Source organism: Maylandia zebra, linkage group LG10, assembly GCF_041146795.1.
Source record: "Maylandia zebra isolate NMK-2024a linkage group LG10, Mzebra_GT3a, whole genome shotgun sequence".
Classification (NCBI taxonomy): Eukaryota; Metazoa; Chordata; class Actinopteri; order Cichliformes; family Cichlidae; genus Maylandia; species Maylandia zebra.
The window spans coordinates 590,226-613,299 of record NC_135176.1 but is presented as its reverse complement, the minus strand read 5'-3'; the positions used below and the strand labels follow the sequence as shown (position 1 = coordinate 613,299).

At 47.6% G+C, this 23,074-nt stretch overlaps 1 protein-coding gene across 1 annotated transcript in view; it reads left to right on the top strand.

The window, feature by feature from the left end:
* sim2 (SIM bHLH transcription factor 2) overlaps nt 1–23,074 on the top strand; it is a 60,049-nt gene that overhangs the window by 13,355 nt on the left and 23,620 nt on the right. The window contains exons 3-4 of the mRNA XM_012915725.2: nt 22,493–22,582; nt 22,823–22,931. Of these exons, the coding sequence (XP_012771179.1) occupies nt 22,493–22,582; nt 22,823–22,931 (199 nt within the window). The remainder of the gene's footprint in view (nt 1–22,492; nt 22,583–22,822; nt 22,932–23,074) is intronic.

Below are 23,074 nucleotides of genomic sequence, written 5' to 3'. Positions count from 1 at the left end.
TGCCTGGAGTTAGCTAAAAAGCACCTGGAGGATACTTAGACCATGAGAAACAAAATACTCTGGTCAGATGAAACAGAGACTGAACTCTTTGCAGACTTGCACACAGGCTTAACCCTGGTTGAACATCTTTGGAGAGATCTAAACATGCATGTGACTGTGCACCAATGCTCCACATCCAACCTGATGGACCTTTGGTGGTTCTGCAAAGAAGAGTGAGAGAAACTGCCCTAGGTGTGCCAAGCATGTATCATCATACTCAAAAAAAACTGAGGCTGTATTGTGGCCAAAGGTAAATGGCCTGTATTTGTATAGCGCTTTACTTGGTCCTAAGGACCCCAAAGCGCTTTACACATCCAGTCATCCACCCATTCACGCACTGGTGATGGCAGCTACATTGTAGCCACAGCCACCCTGGGGCGCACTGACAGAGGCGAGGCTGCCGGACACTGGCGCCACCAGGCCCTCTGACCACCACCAGTAGGCAACGGGTGAAGTGTTTCGCCCAAGGACACAACGACCGAGACTGTCGGAGCCGGGGCTCGAACCGGCAACCTTCTGATTACAAGGCGAACTCCCAACTCTTGAGCCACGATCGCCCCAAGGTACTTGAACAAAGTACTGAGCAAACTGAAGCACCTCCCACAGGACACTCCGGGAGACAGGGTTGAATGCCTTCTCTAAGTACACAAAACACACGTAGTCTGGTTTTGCAAACTCCCTTGAACCTCAAGTATCCTCAAGAGGATAAGGAGCTGGTCCAGTGTACCATGGCCAGGATGAAAACCGCATTGTTCCTCCTGTATCCGAGGTTCGACTAATGAACGGAATCTTCTTCTCGTGGCATAGACTTTCACAGTGAGGGTGCAAAATGTGATTCACCTATAGTGATAAATCTCTATCATACAAAGAAGAATACACATGATTCTGAATCACTGCCATCTTCTCTGGGCCAAAGCTAATTTAAAATTAACTTTTGTCAGGACTAAGGACTCCAGCTTGTTATCAGCACTCAGTTCGAAACCTGCACCTTTGATAGGAAGGGGGTGCATTCGTGCCTGTGAAATTGGCAGCTTGCACATCTGGAAAAGCACCATCAGTGCCAAAAGCTATGTGTAGCTTTTTCAGTAATACTGTTTGGCGCGGCTAATACTGTCATGACAAGCACCAAAGATTTCAGGCTACAGATCTGCATAGCCGCCTCACCAACAGAGGTGTGGAACATCTTCTCTTCACCCGAGAGTCCAGAACATGCAGCTGCAAATCTGAAATTACACTATGTTGACACTATTCACTCACCCATCCAAATCATTATCAGGTGTCAGAATGACTTTCATGGCCACAGGTGTATAAAATCAAGCACCTAGGCATGAGTTACACTGCTTCTACTTTTGTGAAAGAAGAGTCACTCTGAGGAGTTTGGTGAATTCTAACATGGTATCATGATAGGATGCCATTTGTGCAACAAGTTCAGTCATGAAAATACCTTGTGGGCAAGATGGCGGATGTAGCAGGTGGTGGTGCAGACGTAGCTCCGACTTTCATACGGTTACGATTAAAACCAGATCATATAAAACAACTGATGGAAAGGTAATTGTAGAGGATGAGCTACTTAATTTCCTTGCTGTAAAAATCAAAACTTTAAGTCAGGATGAAATTCTGTTGTTGGCCACGAACACATTTGAATCTGAGGGGATTGAAGCCTCCAAGAAAGTTTTGTTTGAGCTCTGCCTCACTACCTCACAGTCGTTGGATATAAAGCAGCGGTCCCCAACCGGTACCGGTACCGGTCCGTGAGTCATTTGGTGCCGGGCCGCGAGAGTGAGAGTCGGGTGTGAAATGTATGGTTTTCAGGGTTTTTATCGGTTTTCAGCGTTATTTTGTTAGCGTTTTTTTTCGTTAACTCGGTTTTCCTGGGTCTTTTCACATGTGTTATGAATAAATCTTCTTTTTTTCGGTACCGGTACTAGTTTTATTTTGTTGTATTTATCCGTGACACCTTAAAGACTGGTCCGTGAAAATATTGTCGGTCACAAACCGGTCCGTGGCGCAAAAAAAAAGGTTGGGGACCGCTGATATAAAGGACAGCATAAAGACACCAACAATATTAATTTATGTCTTAAAGTGCTGAATGAGTGTGGGGAGAATATCCCAAGATTTGTCTCTCATCACCTGGATGATTTGCCGCCTGTTACATACTCCAGCATGGATGTGTTGTCTACTACAGCGAATGGACCAGCTGTGTGCTGAGGTGGGTGCTTTAAAACATGTAGTTAAACTACAGGCGGATGTCTGCGAGCAAGTTATGACCAATGCTGTGGAGGTCGACCAACGTGTGACTGCTCTTGAGTGTCGGCCTGAGGTACCGGCTGAGCATGTTACACTGAATGGGGTCAGGGACCGCTTCCCACTTTCCCCTGGGGCAGGGGTCGGCAACCCGCGACTCCGGAGCCGCATGCGGCTCTTTAGTCTTTATTTTGCGGCTCCGGGTGGTTTGGGAAAATAAATTAGTATTTAGGTATTTAGCTGAAGTGTATTTTATTTGTGTTTAGTTCTTTTTTTAACTTGTAGTTCTAAATTGGAAGATTATTGTGATTTTGAAATATAAAAATAAAATTATATCTTATTATTTTTTCATTGCTGAAAATAAGCGTCACACTCGCGGAAGCGGTGTACCCCCCGAAACGCCGTGCATTTATCGAGACTTTCAACCCCAGGTAGGCCAATTATGGATCTTCGGATCCACATTATGTCAGCAGCTGTTCTCCACCCTGAACTATGTTAAAAACAAACACCGCTCACGCCTCACAGATGACAGCTTACAGTCCTGGGACCATAAGTCTTATTGTAAACATATCACAGCAGACCCGACGATGTTTGCATGAACACGCTTTTCAGCATCTCTTTATTGACCGCTTTTCACACACGGTTGCTGTGCGCACACAGCCGGCTGTAGCTTTTCAGCTCACAGCCCAACACACACCAACACAACAGTATAGAGACTGAAAGACCACGTGACTTTCGCGCATTGCATGCCGGGAACTCGTGGCAAAACAATCCAAGTACCGCATCAAATGCAAGCATTTGCAGCACCGCAAAACGTTCATTCTCCGGTTCCAATAAATTCTTGCTTTTCTTTGCCCCCCAAAAAGGTATGTACAAAACGAAGGAGAACAATGCCGGTCCGTACAAAGACAGACTTAATGAAAAGTCAAAGAAAAGATACAAGGAAAAAAATCAAACCAGTGAAAGTGTCAGATCCTTACGAGCACACAGAGGGACAAAAGACGTTAGCGTGCTGCCCAGCTTTCACCACGCTCATATTTATAATTACACAGTTCTTGGAGTGAGTGCATACACTCGTGAAGTTTAGTAACTTCAGGTCACTGCAACAAGCCCAGGTACAGTTTACCGACGGATGGGTGCAGGACCTTGAAATGCACGTGTAGAAAGTAAAGACCATCGTACGTATCATAAGTTTACCAGTCTCACAAATCTTCTTCATAAATACACATTCGTTAACCGTTTATTAATAGGACCTTTGAACTCAATGGTAATTAATTAGTAGTAGAAATAATTTCTGGTACGCGTTACAGAAATGTAGCAGTGACAATAAGACTGTATGCTGTAATCGTACTGGGCAATTAGTGATACAAAACAACTGTTTTATCCTGTGAATAAAATTACCGTAATTGTCGGGCTATAAGCCGCTACTTTTTGCACCAGCTTTGAACCCTGCGGCTTTTAGTCAGGTGCGGCTTTTCTATGGATTGTCCATGATTGTTGTCATATCGTAAGAGGATTTGTTTTGTTTGTTCTGCTGTTGTACGGCACTACGTTGCCTGGCGGAAGGATCGGGGTTCAAGAGTGGTATGTTGGTCACGTGTCCGTCCGCCAGGCAACGTAGTGCCGTACGAAGTAGCGCGAAAAACAAACTTCAAAGTAGCGCTACGCGTTCAGCGGGAGGCGTGGATGATGAGCGGCGATAAACTTGCGAAAAGCAAGTTATGCCCAACTCCACCGGTGGATTCTGACAGCGTGGAAAAGTGTGAAAACATCCACGATCACCAACAGATTTCTAAGGGCTGGACTGCTGCATGATGGAGAGGAGGACACCGCCACGGCCCTTCTGAGGGTGTTCGACTCTGACAACGAGGATTTCTTTGGTTTTGAAAGTGACAACGAAGGAGAGAAGCGGAGAGTGGATGACGAAGCCATCCTGAGCCTGTTCGTATCCGACACTGGAGAAGAGGACTTTGGTGGTTTTAGTGGGCAGGAAGAAGAGAAAGATGGTGAATGACTGACTTTTCTTCTTGTTAAAGCTGTGTCACTGCACCTGAGCCTAAAAGGTAGTCTGAATCTATTGTTCTGGTGTGCTGCAGGTTATTGTTATGTACTACATGTGCAAATATGTACCCATAACTTGTTTTTCAAAATATTAATAAAAGGGGTGTGTCTCCAAACAGCCATCTCTTTCCTGACAATTCCCTTTGTGCATATTCTCTTACATATGATGAGTCAACATTGAAACACCTGCGGCCTTTAGTCAGGTGCGGCTAATGTATGTACAAAACAGGATTTTCCCCTGATTTTAGCTTGTGCGGCTAATATTCAGGTGCGCTTTGTAGTCCGGGAAATACGGTATATGTTTTTGTCAATGTACCATAATAACAGAAGTGAAACACAATATCGTGTCAGGACAATTCACTATTTATGCACAATAAACAAAGGAGCATAGCGCGACAATTTCTGTTCAGTGCCAGACTTTTTTTGCAAATATCTATTTATTTATTTATTTTTAGCAGCATAGTGGTTTTTTTCCAATTACTTTTTAAAAGTCAGGTCAAGGCTCCAAAAGCCCAAAGGCGATATGAGGGTGGCGGCTCACAACAGTTTTTCCTTGCTACATGGATCATTTTAGTTCAGCTTTCCTTTTGTTATATTTCTTTAAGAGTTCAAAATGTGTTAATTACATAAATAAAATGTAATTTGCTCTGTAGCACTTCATGGATTTCATAAGCAACACACTTTAGTTGCTTTCTTTTCAAACAAGCCTTTTGTTGATCTGAGTATTTTATATTCTTTACATTATTTACATTTGATCTTTTACATTGTGCATAATGTCTATTGATTGTATTGTTTATTTTAATATTTGTGTACAGCGCTTTGTGACTGCCTGTCTGTGAAAAGCGCTTAATAAATAAACTTTACTTACTTACTTTAGTTGTTCACACAAAGCATAAAGGTAAAAAAAAAAAAACAATATAAACAGTGTTATCTTCATTTTAGATTTCAAAAAGTATTTGCGGCTCCCAGTGTTTTCTTTTGCGTGGAAACCGGGTCCAAGTGGCTCTTTGGATGTTAAAGGTTGCTGACCCCTGCCCTGGGGAAACACCCAGAGGGGCAGTGGGGGAGTCGAAGTAAAGGCGGCCCGCGCGGAAGGCAGAGAGCTGGAGCTTTGGCTGCTTCAAGGACTGGGACAGTTTCAGCGTTTTGTCCGGAGATGTTGCTATGTGGTCAAGATCGGGCTCCGACGACAGCCTCAGGTCGTAATATGGAAACTACTGCAACAACGGAGGATCCCGTCGAGACAGTGCTTCTTACATGCTCCCCACAATGGAGTAAAGTTGTGAAAAATGGCAAGCCTCGTCACAAGCTGGAGAAGGTTAATTCGGGTTCAGGAATGCATGCTGCTACCACTGGACACAATAAGAGGCCTGGACCTGTATCGATTATCGGCCCTGGAGCTGTGAGTACAATCAGAGCTGTGAAAACTAAATTGGTGAGCGTATTTGCCACTAAATTTGCCCTGGATGTAGATGCAGAAACTCTTGCTCTGTATTTGAGAGAGAAACTCAAAAGAGATGTGACCTGTCAAAAAATTGCTAGTAAACGTAGCAGGTTCGGCTCTTTCAAGGTTACTGCTGAATGTAATGATGTGGGTGAAATGTACAATCCTGAACTCTGGCCTGAAGGGGCTCTGGTCCGGCGTTTTTATGAACCTCGTAAGCCCGGTACGGTGGTGCCAAGCACAGTGGATCCAGCAGGGGAGATAACTGCGCCTTCTGGTACCAACGTATCAACATGAAGATGTCTATCCGGGTATTATCTTACAACTGTCATGGTCTACGTTTGGGACAGAGTGCAGAGGATAGAGCTCGACGGATTGTTGTGGACAGTCTGCTTGCAGAATGTGACATTTTATGCTTGCAGGAGACATGGTTGTCCAAACACGACCTGGGAAAACTTAACTGTCTAAAGGCAAGTTTTTTGGGAGTGGGGGAATCAACAACTGATCTCAGCACAGCTATAGTCAGAGGCAGAATACCTGGAGGGGTTGCTGTGCTTTGGGACAAAAAAATAGACCCTGTGATAAAGCCCGTTAGACTGAATGTAGACTGGTGTATACAATATACACAGAATAATATCAGTTTTATCATTCTTAATATTTATACTCCCTATGAATCTTGTCAAAATGAGCAAGAATACCTCAGTAGGCTGGTTTTATTTATTCAAGTATTCAAGTATATATGTTTTGGGTGATTTTAATGCTGATCTCACAGACAGCAGTTCTCGGTTTGCTGACCACTTAACCCACTTTTGTGAAGTTAACAATCTTATCCTGTCTACCAAAGTGTTACTGCCTGCAGACAGCTATACATACATAAGTGAAGCCTGGCATAGTACATCATGGCTGTGTCAGCCGGTGAACAGCTGTGATCAGCTGATCACGGGGCCGGGGTTAAAAGAGAGACGCCACCCACCTGTTCGCCGCTCAGACATCATTCTCTTCGTGTCAGGAGCTCCGAAACTCTGCTGACGTCAGTCTCCGCCTGATTCAGCAACCGTGAGTGTTTTTCCCTTCAATCCTTTTTCTCTTCCCGGCTCCGCTCGCTCTCTGTCTGTAACGACAGTTCCGAAGCCACGCTTCGCGCACTGATCGTTACTAGAATAACTGCGTGTCTGCTCCCAAACCCACCGCTAGCCGTAGCCGTGCTTGGGTCTAGTCAGCACGCTACACAGGCACGCCGAGCTACTGTGCGTAGCTCGCCCCGCCGTGACAGGATGTCTGAGCCCGCTATAGGCCCAGCGGAATTCGAACGGCTGAAAGCCGAAGTTCTATATCTTCGCGGTGTGGTAGATCGGATGTGCACAAAAGTGGAGTCCCTCACCGAAACTGTCCTCCAACTTTCCACTTCCATCACCTCGCTGCAACGTCAGCCGGCGCCGGTGAGCGCAGAACCCCGGATTGGACTACCAGACAAGTGGAACGGAGTTGATGGCCGACCTGATGGTTTGCTTGCCACTTTAGACATGCTGTTCGAGTGTCAGCCCACTAAATACGCCACCGCCCGTGCAAAGGTCGCACTACTAACCTCTCTCTTGTCTGGCCAGGCTCAGGAATGGGCCGCGGCTCTCTACTACAATAAATCGGCAGCTTGCAATGACTATGCCCTGTTTGTGGAGGAATTAAAAAAGACGTTTGTTCCCCCGAGCAGCGAAGTGGAAGTGGAGTCACAGCTGCTTCATCTACGCCAGGGCAGTCGACCCGTCTGTCACTTTGCCTCTCAATTCCGCACCCTGGCCGCTAAGCTACAGTGGGGAGACGCTTCTCTGCGCTCTATTTTTCTGGAGGGACTGGCTGACTACATCCGAGACGAGATGACCGGCCGTGAGGCCCCTAAAACCCTGAATGAGGCCGTGGACCTCGCACTGAAGATTGACCAATGTGTGATGTCACGGCCTCGCCATACCCCTCGGGTCTTCAAACCCTTCCAGCCTCAGAGGACCACGTCTTCGCGACCTCCACCCCCCTCTGATGGAGCCACGGCTAGCCCAAGCAGCACATCCAGCGAGGGGCCCATGCAGCTGGGTGGACTCCCCAAAGAGGAGAAAGAGAGACGCTGGCGTGAGGGCCTCTGCGCCTACTGTGGATCAGCTCGACACCGTCGTCCCCAGTGCCCGCTACGGCCGGGAAACGACGACGCCAGGTAGACTGCGGGGGTGTCCCACCTGGCCCTTCCCACTCCTCTGACCCCTCTCGTTTTCTGTTACCGGTAACATTTCACCTGAAACACCAATGGCTCTCATCTGAAGCCCTCCTGGACACCGGAGCCGCTGAGAACTTCATCGATCAAAAACTGGCCTCTCGGCTTCGCATTCCGTTGACTTCCGTCGACCGATTCCTCCCGGTGACCTCAGTAGACGGGCGACCACTCCAACCCTACCCGATCCAGTTCCAGACCCAGCCAGTCCGCATGTCTGTCGGGGATCATCAGGAGGAGATCCGGTTTTTAGTAGTCTCGGCCACTTCCTCTCCTCTCATCCTCGGATACCCCTGGTTCCGTCAACATGACCCCCACGTCTCGTGGTCTTCCTGCCAGATCCTGGACTGGGGTCCCCAGTGTTCACGCCGCTGCCTTCTCTTCCGCACTGGAAAGGACTCAAAGTCAGAAGAGGCGTCACCCCCGGAGCCCATTGATCTGGATAAGATCCCTCCGGCTTACCATGACCTATCTGAGGTCTTCAGTAAGAAGCGAGCCTCTGCTCTCCCTCCTCATCGCTCCTACGACATGGCCATCGAGCTCCTCCCGGGAGCGGTCCCTCCTCGTGGTCGCCTGTTCTCGCTGTCACCCGCAGAGAACAAAGCCATGGAGGAGTACGTCGCTGAGGCTCTCCAACAGGGCTTCATTCGCCCTTCTACCTCCCCTGCAGCTGCGGGATTCTTCTTTGTCAAGAAGAAAGACGGCGGGCTTCGCCCCTGTATAGACTACCGGGGCTTGAATAAAATCACTGTTAAGAACCGCCATCCTCTTCCTCTGCTATCCACCGCACTCGATTCCCTCTCCCAGGCCTGCATCTTCACCAAACTAGACTTACGCAGCGCCTACAATTTGGTGCGGATTAGGGAAGGGGACAAATGGAAGACGGCCTTCATCACCCCTAACGGGCACTGGGAGTATCTGGTGATGCCCTTCGGCCTCTGCAACAGCCCTGCTGTCTTCCAACATCTGATCAACGATGTCTTGCGGGACATGCTGGACCGGTTGGTGTTTGCCTATCTGGATGACATCTTGATCTACTCCCGCACCGAAGTGGACCATATTCGCCATGTGCGGGCTGTGCTGAGCAGGCTGCTCGAGTACCAGCTGTTCTGCAAACTGGAAAAGTGTGCCGTCCATCAGCGGTCCACCACCTTCCTGGGCTTCACCATCTCCTCCAATGGCCTGACCATGGACCCGCAAAAGGTCCAAGCCGTGACCCAGTGGCCTCAGCCCTCCAGCCTTAAGCAGCTACAGAGCTTCCTGGGCTTTGCCAATTTCTATCGGCGCTTTATCCGCAATTTCAGCACCATTGTCGCCCCACTGACATCCCTCACCAAACCAGCTAACCTGCCCAAGCCCTTCTGCCTCCCCCCTGGTGCGAAACAGGCATTCCGAGACCTTATCCGCTGGTTTGCTACGGCTCCCGTCCTGCTCCACCCTGATCCTGCCGGAGATTTTGTGGTGGAGGTGGATGCCTCCGATGTTGGCGCTGGCGCCGTCCTCTCTCAACACGGCCCAGATGGGAAACTTCACCCGTGCTGCTATTTCTCGAGGAAATTCTCTGACACGCAGCGACGGTACGGTGTCGGTGACCGGGAACTCCTGGCCATCAAGTGGGCCTTGGAAGAGTGGCGGCATTGGCTCCTGGGAGCGAAAGAACCGTTTCTGATCTGAACTGATCACCAGAACCTGATCCATATTCGTTCTGCCAAGCAGCTCAACCCAAGGCAGGCCCGTTGGGCCTTATTCTTCGAACCTTACAACTTCCACCTCGCCTACCGCCCTGGCTCCAAGAACACCAAGGCAGACGCTCTCTCCAGGCAGTTCGCCCAGGACGGCCTCACGTCAGACCCTGGACCTATCCTACCGTCTCATTGTTTCGCTGCCCCCCTTCGGTGGCCCTTGGAGGACTCTATCCGGGATGCCCTGACCGCCGAACCGCCTCTGCCTGACACCCCGACTGGGAGGCTCTATGTACCATCCCGGTGCCGTCAGGAGGCCTTGCTCTGGGCTCACTCCTCCCCGCTCTCTGGTCACCCAGGGCCCGACAGGACCCTCCAGCTCCTCCGTCGTGCCTTCTGGTGGCCCTCCATGACTCGGGACGTCCATGACTTCGTTTCCGCCTGTGACACCTGTGCTCGGGCCAAGTCCTCCACCCAGCCGCCTGCTGGCGACCTTCGCCCTCTCCCTGTGCCGAGACGGCCCTGGTCCCATGTCGGTCTTGACTTTGTTACCGGCCTCCCATCTGTGGACGGTCTTGACACCATCCTCACCTTTGTGGACCGGTTTTCTCAGGCGGTGCACCTGGTCGCCCTGGCCGGCCTCCCCTCCGCCAAACGGACGGCCGAGCTCCTCCTGGACCATGTCGTCCGGCTTCACGGATTCCCCAAGGACATAGTCTCCGATCAGGGGCCCCAGTTCACCGCCAGGTTCTGGAAAGCCTTTTGCCGCCTGATAGAATAGAATAGAAGAGAATAGCCTTTATTGTCATTGTACAGAGTACAACGAAATTGGAGTGCCACTCCCTTGGTGCAAGTTTCAATAATAAATATAAATGTAAAATATAAAAAGTACAAAAAAAAACAACAATCGTAAGTACTCAAACAATAGTATGTACAATATATACAGGATAGCAGCATTAATATGATGACAGTATGAATAGCAGCATAATATAATGACAGTGACGGTATGGAATAGGTTCAATTGTTTTTGTGCTTATTTACTACGGTGATAGCTCTGGGAAAGAAGCTATCCCTGAATCTGTTTGTCCTGGTTTTATGTGACCTGTACCGTCGGCCTGACGGTAATAGTTCAAACAGTTGGTTGCTGGGGTGAGAGTGGTCCTTGATGATATTGCCAGCTCTGCTGAGGTACCGAGAGTTTGCAGTGACCTCCAGGCTGGGCAGAGAGCAGCCAGTGATCTTCTGGGCTGTGTTGATGACCCTCTGCAGTACTTTCCTGTCTGCAGCTGAGCACCCTGCATACCATGTTCTTATGCCGTACATTAGGATGCTCTCTATGGTGGCTCTGTAAAATGTCACCAGCAGCCTCTCCTCCAGGTTGTTCCTCCTGAGCACTCTCAGAAAGTGGAGACGCTGCTCGGCCTTTTTTACCACCGCCGTGGTATTTGCAGTCCAGGAGAGGTCATCAGAGATCTGCACGCCCAGAAACCTCATGGAGTGTACCCTCTCCACACAGCTCCCGTGAATGTAAAGTGGGGTCTGCTCTGCCCTTCCTGAAGTCCAAGATAAGTTCTTTAGTTTTCGTGGTGTTCAGTTGGAGGTTGTTAACTGAACACCACTCAGTCAGTCTGTTGACCTCATCTCTGTAGTCCGACTCATCCCCCCTTGAGATGAGTCCAACCACTGTGGTGTCATCCGCGAACTTTATGATGGTGTTTGAGAGATGGGTAGGGGAGCAGTCGGATGTGTAGAGCGTAAACAGGAGGGGACTCAAAACACATCCTTGTGGAGACCCAGTGCTGAGTGTGATGGTGCTGGACCGGTGGGGGCCGAGTCTGACAGACTGTGGTCTATTTGTCAGGAAGTCCTTGATCCAGAGGCAGATGGGGGTGGAGAGTCCCAGGTGAGACAGTTTCTGGACCAGGATCTCCGGGATGATATGATTGAATGCTGAGCTGAAGTCCAGAAAGAGCATTCTCACATAGCTTCCTCGGTGCTCCAGGTGACTCAGCGCAGTGTGGAGCTTTATGGTGATAGCGTCCTCGGTGGAACGATTTGTCCTGTAGGCAAATTGGTGGGGGTCCAGAGTGGGAGGCAGACCGGCCCTGATGTGCTGACAGACCAGTCTCTCAAAGCACTTCATCACTACAGGCGTAAGTGCAACAGGCCTGTAGTCATTTGGGCTGGCCACAGCTGTCTTCTTGGCGATGGGGATGATGGTGGAGGTTTTGAGGCAGGGCGGGACGGTGTTTGATGACAAGGAAAGGTTGAAGATTTTAGTGAAGACTCCGGTCAGTTCGTCAGCACATGCTCTGAGAACCTTTCCATGTATTCCATCAGGACCTGCCGCCTTCCTGGGATTCACTGACCTTAGAACACACCTCACTTGGTGCTCCCTAAGTGTTAGTGTGCCAGTGCTGGGGGCGGGTGGAAGTGGTGTGGCAGCTGAGGGCTTGGTCGTCTCAAAGCGGGCGAAGAAACGGTTTAGATCCTCAGCCAGTGAGGCATCAGTCCTAGATGTTGCCTGGTTATTGCTTCTGTAGTTGGTAATGTGATTGATCCCCTGCCACATTTTTCTGGGGTCGTTGTCAGCAAAGTGATCTTCAATCCTCCTCCTATAGGCAGCCTTAGCTTTCCTGATGCCTCTACTCAGGTTTGCCCTGGCCGCCCTATACGCAGCCCTGTCCCCTGACTTGAAGGCAGTGTTGCGGCTTTTTAGGAGGGATTGCACTTCGCTATTCATCCAGGGCTTTTGATTTGGAAACACCCTGACCCTTTTGTTGACGGTGACATTGTCAACACAGTTCCTGATGTACGAGAGTACAGTGTCCGTGTACTCCTGGAGGTTGTGGCTGGAGAATAAATCCCATACAGTTGTTGAGAAGCAGTCCTGCAGTTGAGAAAGGGCTCCTTCAGGCCAGGTTTTTATTGTCTTTGTCTGGGGCTTTGTTTTTCTCAGCAGGGGGGTGTAGGTGGGGGTGAGGGACATGCAGAGGTGGTCAGATCCAGCCAGGTGGGGGAGGGGTGTCGCTCTGAAAGCATGCCTGATGTTTGAATAGACATGGTCCAAAGTGTGTTCTCCTCTCGTAGCAAAGTCCACAAACTGGACAAATTTAGGAAGCACAGTCTTTAGGCACGCTTTGTTAAAGTCGCCGGCGACAATAAAAACCCCATCGAGGTGGGCAAGCTGTTGTTTGTTTATGGTGTTGAGCAAGAGGCTGAGAGCCGTGCTAACGTTAGCATCCGGCGGTATATAAACAGCTATCACAATAACTACTGTAAACTCCCTCGGGATGTAAAAAGGTCTGCACGAGACTGCCAGAACCTCCAAATCAGGAAAACAGTGTGTGTGAATGATCCTGCTGTTACAACACCACTCGTTATGCACGTAAACACATAGCCCCCCTCCTCTGCTTTTACCTGAGTTGCTGTTTCTGTCATGCCGGTGTAGCGTGCGGCCTGCTAACTCGACTGCAGTTAGCAGGAGCGTCTCCCAGCCTCTCGTCCGGTTATCACCCTCAGACCAATGGGCAGGTTGAACGGACCAATCAACAGTTGGGGCGCTTCTTACGGTGCTTCGTCTCCGCCCAACCGTCGCTTTGGCCTCGTTACCTGGTGTGGGCTGAGTTGTCTCATAACCTTCACGTCTCTTCCGCCACCGGTCTCTCGCCCTTTGAGGTCTGTCATGGTTTTCATCCTCCTATCTTCAGCCATCAGGAAGCGGGGGTCGACGTGCCTGCTGCTAAACGGATGGTCCGCCGCTGTTGTCAGGCCTGGATCAAGGCGCGGGCTGCCATTACCCGGGCCAACGCTCTGTACACCCGGCAGCATCGTCGCCGCCACCGCCCGGGTCACCGCTTCCAGCTGGGGGACCGCGTCTGGCTCTCCACAAGGCACCTGCGGCTGCGCGGTGAGTCCAAGAAGCTCACTCCCCGGTTCGTCGGCCCGTACGAAGTCACTGCCCGGCTCAACCCCGTGGCTTACTGTCTCCGGCTTCCACCCGCCATGAAGGTCCATCCGGTTTTCCACGTCTCGCAGCTTAAGCGGCGCGTCACTTCCTCGCTGGCGCCCCCCTCCCGGGCCCCGCCCCCGCCCAGGATCATCGATGGGGGTCCTGTCTACACTGTCCGACGGATCTTGGACTCCCGTCCCCGGGGCCGGGGGGTCCAGTATTTGGTGGACTGGGCTGGCTACGGCCCTGATGAGCGCTCCTGGGTGCCGTCCCGCTTCATCTTGGATCCTTCCCTCATCTCGGATTTCCGTCGCCGCCGTCCTGGCCTGTCGGGTGCCGGTCCTCGGGGGGGGGGGGTTCCTGTCAGCCGGTGAACAGCTGTGATCAGCTGATCATGGGGCCGGGGTTAAAAGAGAGACGCCACCCACCTGTTCGCCGCTCAGACATCATTCTCTTCGTGTCAGGAGCTCCGAAACTCTGCCGACGTCAGTCTCCACCTGATTCAGCAACCGTGAGTGTTTTTCCCTTCAATCCTTTTTCTCTTCCCGGCTCCGCTCGCTCTCTGTCTGTAACGACAGTTCCGAAGCCACGCTTCGCGCACTGATCGTTACTAGAATAACTGCGTGTCTGCTCCAAACCCACCGCTAGCCGTAGCTGCGCTTGGGTCTAGTCAGCACGCTACACAGGCACGCCGAGCTACTGTGCATAGCTCGCCCCGCCGTGACAGGCTGGACCACCGTATCTGTACAGCTGATGGACATGCAGCTTTAGCAAACATGACTATCAGGTATGAGGTAACTCTGTCAGACCATACACTTTTGGTTTTACTGTGAATGTGGAACAAATGCCAGCAACAACTGGAAATAATATTGCTAATATTGCTACCAGTGTAAAATTAGACTGGTCAACATTTGGTGAAGATGATTTCTTAGCTTATCATAGTGATACCGATATACATCTGAACAACATTTCTTTGCCCAAAGAAGCTATTTTGTGTAAAGATGTCAACTGTAAGAATGCTGTGCATAAACATTTACTCTGCTCCGTGTAAGATAAGATAAGATAAGATAAGATAAGATAAGATAAGATAACCTTTATTAGTCCCACACGTGGGAAATTTGTTTTGTCACAGCAGGAAGTGGACAGTGCAAAAGTTATGAGGCAAAAATTAGAATACAATAAGAATAAATACAGTACACAACTGTACAGAATAGAATAAAATAAAATAAATATACAATAAGATAAAAATAGAATACAAATACAAATACTATATACAACTGAGTAAAAATACAACGATGACAGAAAGGATTATTGCATGTGTATGATGATATAGTGACTGCTCTGCATGAAAGTGGTACACTGCTTGATAAACAATATAAGCATAAGAAACCTAACATCAGACCTGGCTGGAAAGAACATGTATCCATGTACCATGATGAAGCTCGCATAGCTTATAAATGTTGGGCCATGGCTGGAAGACCTAAACAAGGCCCAGAATTTGAACAGAAAAAATGTGCGAATGCCAGATATAAGTACGCTGTTCGCTTTATAACTAAACATGAGCAAATGCTGAGAGCGGATTCTTTGGAAAATGCTGTGTAATAATATGGCAGATTTTTGGAAAGAGGTGAAAGCTCTTAATAACTGTAAACCATCTCTACCATCAACTGTTGAAGGTGTTTCTGGGGCAGATAACATTGCAGCATTATGGAGACAGCATTACAGTGCATTGTTTAACTGTATAAAAAGTGAACCATATGAGGACAATTTTGACATGAGTAATGACACAATAAATGTAAGGACACATGAAGTATATGAAGCCATTCATAGGTTGTCTGATAATAAATCCTCTGGTTTGGATCACATCACGGCAGAACATTTAAAACATGCTAGTGTAAGGCTAGCTCCTCTTTTAGCGCTCTGCTTCACTGGGTTTATGATTCATGGCATATTACCAGACTCAGTGCTGTGTATTTTACTGGTACCAGTTATGAAGGACAAAGCTGCAAAAGTGAGCTGTTTGGATAATTACAGGCCGATTGCACTAGCCAGTATTTTATCTAAGGTGTTAGAAAGAATCTTGTTTGACAGAGTTAGTGAGTTCATCTCTTCTCTGGATAATCAGTTTGGCTTTAAACCAAAGCGCGGCACTGACATGTGCATATATGCACTCAAGGAAATAGTCAGTTTGTACAGGGCTAAAAATTCATCTGTCCTCATGTGTTTCATTGATGCCTCTCAGGCTTCTGATCGAGTGAACCACAGAAAACTTTTTGATAACCTGAAGACACGGGGAGTTCCTCAATACATGGTGAGGATTCTCTCTTACTGGTACGCTCATCAGAACATGCAGGTTAAATGGGGAAGCAGTATTTCTGCCCCCTTTGATGTCAGCAATGGTGTTAGACAGGGTGGGATTTTGTCTCCAATTTTATTTAATCTATATGTTGATGATCTGTCCATACAGCTGAGAGCCTGTAACACTGGGTGTATATTAGGTAAAACATTGATAAATCATCTTATGTATGCAGATGACCTGGTTGTTTTTAGTCCAAGCAGTGCTGGGTTACAGGATCTTCTCAATGTCTGTACTGAATATGGTGTGCAATATGACATAAAGTACGATTCTGCTAAAAGTGCTGTTTTGATATGTAGAACCAAGCAGGATAAACAGCTAAATTTCCCTTTGTTTAAACTGGCCCAAAAACTCTTGAAGTTCATAAAAAGGTGGAATACCTCGGTCACTTTAGAATAGAATAGAATAGAATTCAACTTTATTGTCATTGCACATGCACAGGTACAGGGCAACGAAATGCAGTGTGCATCCATCCAGAAGTGCTTTAGTGATATAGATATATATCGATGTAGATCGTTCCTGTCTACATCGCCTTCAACTGGTGCAGAACGCTACCGCCCGCCTGTTGACCGGTTAAAAAAAAAGAGACCACATCACTCCGGTTCTCTGCTCTCTCCACTGGCTCCCAGTTGCCTTTAGGATTGATTTTAAAATCTTATTGCTGGCTTTTAAGGTTTTAAATGGCACTGCACCTTCTTACCTGTCAGAACTCCTTAGTACTTATCGCCCCAGGAGATCTTTGAGGTCAGCCGACCTGATGCTTTTAGATGTTCCCAGGTATAAATTAAAGACAAAGGGAGAGAGGGCGTTTGCTGTGGCTGCACCCAGACTGTGGAACAGTTTACCTCCTCACATCAGATTCTCCAAAAGCCTAGAAACTTTTAAAACCGCTCTTAAAACTCACCTCTTTTCATTGGCTTTTAGAAAGGTTTAATTTATTTGTTTTATATATTTTTATTTTATTTTTATCAGCGAGGTGTTATTACGAAATTGTGTTCTATTGTATTTTTATCTGTATTTACTGTACAGCACTTTGGTCAGCCTTGGTTGTTTTTAAATGTGCTCTATAAATAAACTTGACTTGACTTGACTTGATATTACAATATATATTAGCAATAATATAGATATGTGAGTATATTACAGAAATGGGTCTATTATGGTATGTTATAATGAACACGGTATGAAGTATGTTGTGAATATTCTATAACTATAAGTATGTACAGGCTGTAGTGAGTACAAACTATGTACAGGCTATGGACAGGATATAAATATGAAAAACTATACAGAATATGAAATAAATAACTTTACAGAATGTGAGATATACAGCTATACAGAAATGGGAACTATGCAAGTTGTAAACAGTTGTAGGATTAAAGATTTTCGAATGTACAGAATGATTATTTACACAGAGCTATACAGTAGTGCAGTTAAGATAAGTGAGGGTGTGGATAGTTTCTACAGAGGCTATATAAAGTGCTAGTGGTTGTGAGTGGTGGTTCAGTCCATGTTATTATTGTGTGTTTGAGGGTACAGTTGTCCATTGTGGGTGTGTGTATGTTCAGTCCATGAGTTTAACGTGGGTCAGATGTCAGGAGGCAGAGTTCAGGAGTCTGACAGCTGTGGGGAAGAAGCTGTTCCGGTACCTGGTGGTCTTAGTCCGGAGGCTCCTGTGGCGCCTCCCAGAGGGCAGGAGGGTGAAGAGTCCATGTGATGGGTGACTGGTGTCTTTGATGATTTTCCCAGCCCTTTTCAGACACCACTTCCTGTAGATGTCTTTTATGGCAGGAAGTGGTGCTCCGGCGATGCGCTGGGCAGTTTTCACGACCCTCTGCAACGCCTTCCGGTCCGAGGCAGAGCAGTTCCCGTACCAGACTGTTATACAGTTGGTCAGGATGCTCTCGATGGTGCAGCGATAGAAGTTCACCAGGATGTCTGAGGACAGGTGGTTCTTCCTCAGAGTCCTCAAGAAGAAGAGGCGCTGGTGAGCCTTCTTGACCAGCTTGGAGCAGTTGTTCGTCCAGGTGAGATCCTCGGAGATGTGGACTCCCAGGAACTTGAAGCTGCTCACACGCTTCACAGCCATCCCCTTAATGTGGATGGGTGGATGTGGGTCAGCATTCCTCCTGTAGTCTACGATGAGCTCCTTGGTCTTCTCGGTGTTAAGCAGCAGGTTGTTTGTGTCGCACCACTCAGCCAGACGATCCACCTCCTCCCTGTAGGCGGCCTCATCGTTGTCACTGAGGAGGCCAATCACCGTGGTGTCATCTGCAAACTTAATGATGGTGTTGGAACCATCAGCAGGTCTGCAGTCGTGGGTGAAGAGGGAGTAGAGGAAAGGGCTCATCACACAGCCTTGTGGTACACCGGTGTTCATCGTGATTGTAGATGAGCAGCGGTTATCCAGCCGGACATGTTGGGGGCGGTTGGTCAGGAAGTCCAGTAACCATTTGCAGATGAGGGAACTGATACCCAGGTCTGTCAGTTTCCTGATGAGTTGTGAGGGAAGGATTGTATTGAACGCTGAACTGAAGTCTATAAACAGCATTCTGGCGTAGGTGTTGTTGTTGTCCAGGTGTGAGAGGACAGAGTGCAGTGCGATGGAGACTGCATCCTCTGTGCTCCTGTTCTGGCGGTATGCGAATTGGTGGGGGTCCAGGGTGGGGGGGAGACAGGATTTGAAGTGTGCTAGGACCAGCTGCTCTAAGCACTTAGTGATGATGGGGGTGAGTGCTACTGGGCGGTAATCATTGAGGCAAGATGGGTTGGAGTTTTTGGGTATCGGGACGATGGAGGTGGATTTGAAGCAGGCCGGTACCACAGCGTGGGCCAAGGACAGATTGAATATGTCTGTGAGCACTCCTGCAAGCTCCCCAGAACACGCTCTGAGAACACGCCCGGGGATGCCATCAGGACCTGCAGCCTTGTGGATATTGATCCTGCTCAGCACCGCTCCTACATCGGTGGGGGAGAGAGTCAGAGGTTGGTGGTCTGGCGTCATGTCTGCTTTGGTTGTGGTTGTGGGGTTCCCTCGCTCAAAACGAGCATAAAAGTTGTTGAGCTCGTTGAGGAAGGAGACATCAGAGGATGCGGGGGAGGGTTTGGTGGTCCTGTAGTGTGTGATGGGCTGGAGTCCTTGCCACATGTGTCGGGGGTTGGAGTTGGAGAAGTGTTCTTCTACCTTCTTTTTGTAATGGTGTTTGGCTTTTTTGATACCCTTCTTTAGATTAGCCCTGGCTGTGCTGTAGGCGTGTGCATCTCCTGACCTAAAGGCAGTGTTGTGGGCCTTCAGGAGGAGACGAACATCCCGGTTCATCCAAGGCTTCTGGTTGGGGTACATGGTGATCCGTTTCTGGGTGGTGACACTGTCTGTGGTTTCGGAGATGTAATCCAGTACAGATGAGGCATACTGGTCCAGGTCTGTGTGCGTGAACATATTCCAGTCTGTGTTTTTAAATCTGTCCTGGAGCACTGCGTCTGTCCCCTCTGGCCACACTTTAATTGTCCTCACAGCAGGTTTCACACGTTGGATGAGTGGTGAATACCTAGGTGTGAGGAACAGGGAGAGATGGTCCGATTGTCCAATGTGGGGGAGGGGTGTGGCTTTGTAGGCTCCAGCCAGGTTTATTACTGAGCAAATGAATGATGATGACGACATATACAGACAGCGGTGTAAGCTCTATGTGCAGGCAAATACTATTGCTCGCAAATTCAGCTTTTGTTCACTTCCAGTTAAAGTGGCTTTGTTTAAAGCGTATTGCACACCGCTATATACTGCCCCCTTGTGGTCATCCTACAAACAATGTAGCATGCAGAAGCTGCATGTTGCATAAAATGATGCGATGAGAATCCTTTGCAGGTTACCTAGAAGGGGTAGTGCCAGCCAGATGTTTGTAGCTGTGGGTGTTTGGACTTTTAAAACACTTTTAAGAAAGTTAATGTTCAATTTTAGAGAACGACTGGATGGCTCTAGTAACAATATAATTTTAGCGCTCACAGATCCGACAGTGAGTGGTTCCCATTACTCATCCAGTCTGAGAAAGCACTGGTTGAAGTGTTTGTGTATTTATTGATTTCTTTTAAGTAATTGTGTTTTATGTATATTATGGTTTTATATTTTTACAAATGCTTTATATGTTTATATGTATATACATATATATATTTTTAAGGTTTATACCTTGTGTTTTATTTTATGGGGGGGGGGGGGGGGGTGTTTCTGTCTTGTTCTTATGGACATGAAGTCTGCCAATAAAGATTGATTGAGTGATTGATTGATTGATTGATTGACCTCACTACAAAATATTCCAAAGGTAACTGTTAAAAAGGTGAAAAAGATTGGGAATGATAGCAACTCAGTTTGGTGGAGGGGGATTTTGCTGTGGCGTTGTTTTTCAGAAGCCAGGCACGGCCCCATAGTTCCACTGGAAGAAACTCTCAGTGCTGCAAAATACCCACCAAAAGACATTTGGCAGAGTGGAGACTGCAAGCCAGGCTTTCTCAACCATTTAAAAAAAAGGAGTTTATTGAACCATCAGAAAAAATGTCTTTTAAAAAATTAATTACATTTTAATTTCCATGCATGACTTTTAATTTTGGCATATTTATTACATGTGGCATTTTGCTTAAAAATGTGCAATTTATTGAGGTTTTTCAGGGGGGGAAAGGATCACATTAATGATGTTGAAGTCTCAAAAACTCACAAAAAAACCCCTGTATGTAACAAATATGACACACTAGGCATTAAGGTGCTAAACCTTGTGGAAAGCCTTCTCGGAAGAGTTGAAGCTGTTATAGCTGCAAAGGGTGGACTGACATTATACTCAACCCCATGGATTAAGAATAGGATCCCACTCAAGTTAATTTGCATATGAAAGGCAAACGATGGAATAAGTTTGGCAATATAGTGTACGATTACAAATTCAAACATCAATCTTCAGTCTACCATGATCTGCTGCCATACACACTTACACATAAATTATGTTCAAACATGGTGTTAGTTATGCAGACTGTGGTTATCACATAAGTCCAACAAAAGAGTTTAACCCCTCTCCAGTAGACCTCCAGTTGTGCATTGAGCTCGACATCTCTGTGCTCTTCTTGCGCTTTACTTAGGACCAGTTTGTCTTGGGAGACCCTACCAGGGGCTCCAGACAACATAGCCCCTATAGGCACACAAACCTCTCCATCATGATAAGGTGGTGATTCATGGATGGGTGCGAAATACTAATTTGATCATGAAGTCACATTTTGTGGTATATGGTAGTTATTTGTACAGCCAGAGCTTTTGTGCAGGCAAGACCCAGAGTTGTACTGACACGTGATAACCCAACTGATTCAATTCAAATCTGTCATGAGAAGCTGTGTGTGGGAGGGAGGATAGGACCCAAAATGCAGGACCCAGAAGTGGGACTAAACTTGTCATCAGCTTTATTGCCAGAATTGCAGAATGCTATTACTATTTATTTAAATTATTTCTTTCAGATTGGTGCAGCGGCTGCAGTGATGCAGACGTTGTACCGGTCCATCATGGTGTAGAGAGCTGAGTGTAAAAGCGAAGCTCTCAATTTACTGGTCGATCTACTTCCCTACCCTCACCTATGGTAATGAGCTGTGGGTAATGACCGAAAATACAAGCAGCAGAAATGGGCTTCCTCCGAAGGGTGGCTGGCCTCTCCCTTAGAGATAGAGTGGAAAATTCAGCCATCCGGGAGGGGCTCAGAGTAGAGCGGCTGCTCCTCCACATCGAAAGGAGCCAGTTGAGGTGGTTTGGGCATCTGATAAGCCTCCTGGGCGCCTCCTATGTGAGGTGCTCCAGGCATGTCCCACCGGGAGGAGGCCCTGGGGCAGACCCAGGACACGCTGGAGAGATTATATCTTTCGGGTGGCCTGGGAATGCCTTGGTGTTCCCCCAGATAAGCTGGAGGAGGTGGCCGGGGAGAGGGAGGTCTGGTCTTCTCTTATTAGGCTGCTGCCCCTGTACCCCGGCCCCGGATAAGCGGAAGAAGATGGATGGATGGATACTTTCTCTCCAAATTATTTTTCTGAGTTAACTTCAGCTTCCTCCAAACCATCAACAGATCTCTTAGACTGTATTGTTACAAGACTGCTCAAAGAAGCCCTACCATTAATTTATTCATCAATCTTAAATATGAAAAATTTCTTTCAGTTAATGAACTTTATGTTGGCAGTAATTATAATCACTTTAAAAGCCATCACTTGACCCAACTGTCTTGGCTAATTATAGGCCAATCTCCAACCCTCCTTTTAGCTGTAAACACCTAACTGATCATCCACAGAGGAATTTATTTATTTCAAGAGTTTCAGTCCGGCTTCAGATTTTCTTATGGACTATAACAGCAGACCCATATCTATGCATGTCCTACTAGACCTCAGGGCAGGTCTAGTAGTTATCGTCAACATAACTTGTTGTTAATAGTACCTTCATTGTTGCTCTCTCCCTCAGACTCTAGATGGGTTTGTTTTTGTTGTTGCATCAGATGGAAAAATCATGTACATATCAGAAACGGCATCAGTGCACCTTGGTCTGTCACAGGTAAGACAATCCACCTCAGCACTCTCTCATGTGGACTAGTATACCCAGGAATAAGTTTAGATTTTCTGAACCAAACAATCTGGAGAAAAATGTATAAGTAACATAGAAGCATGTGTCATGTAACAACTGAGTTTTCAACACACTTCAGACATGGCATAAATAGAACACTCTTTTGTTTCTATATGAATTTAATGCATTTGTGCAACTAATCACTAAATGTTCCAAATGTGTGTGCCACAGGTGGAGCTAACAGGAAACAGTATATTTGAGTACATCCACCCATCAGACCATGATGAGATGACAGCAGTGCTGAGTCTCCGCCAGGCCCCACAGCAACATTTCTTGCCAGGTACTTAAAGACCTTATTTCTCCATTGTGTGCCACACAGTGGTAGTTGATATTTTATTCTTGAAGTGAATTAACTGTTTGTTCTTCGATGCTGTCCATGCCTGGCTGCTCCTCTTGTCTCTCCTCCGGTTGCGGTGTGCTACT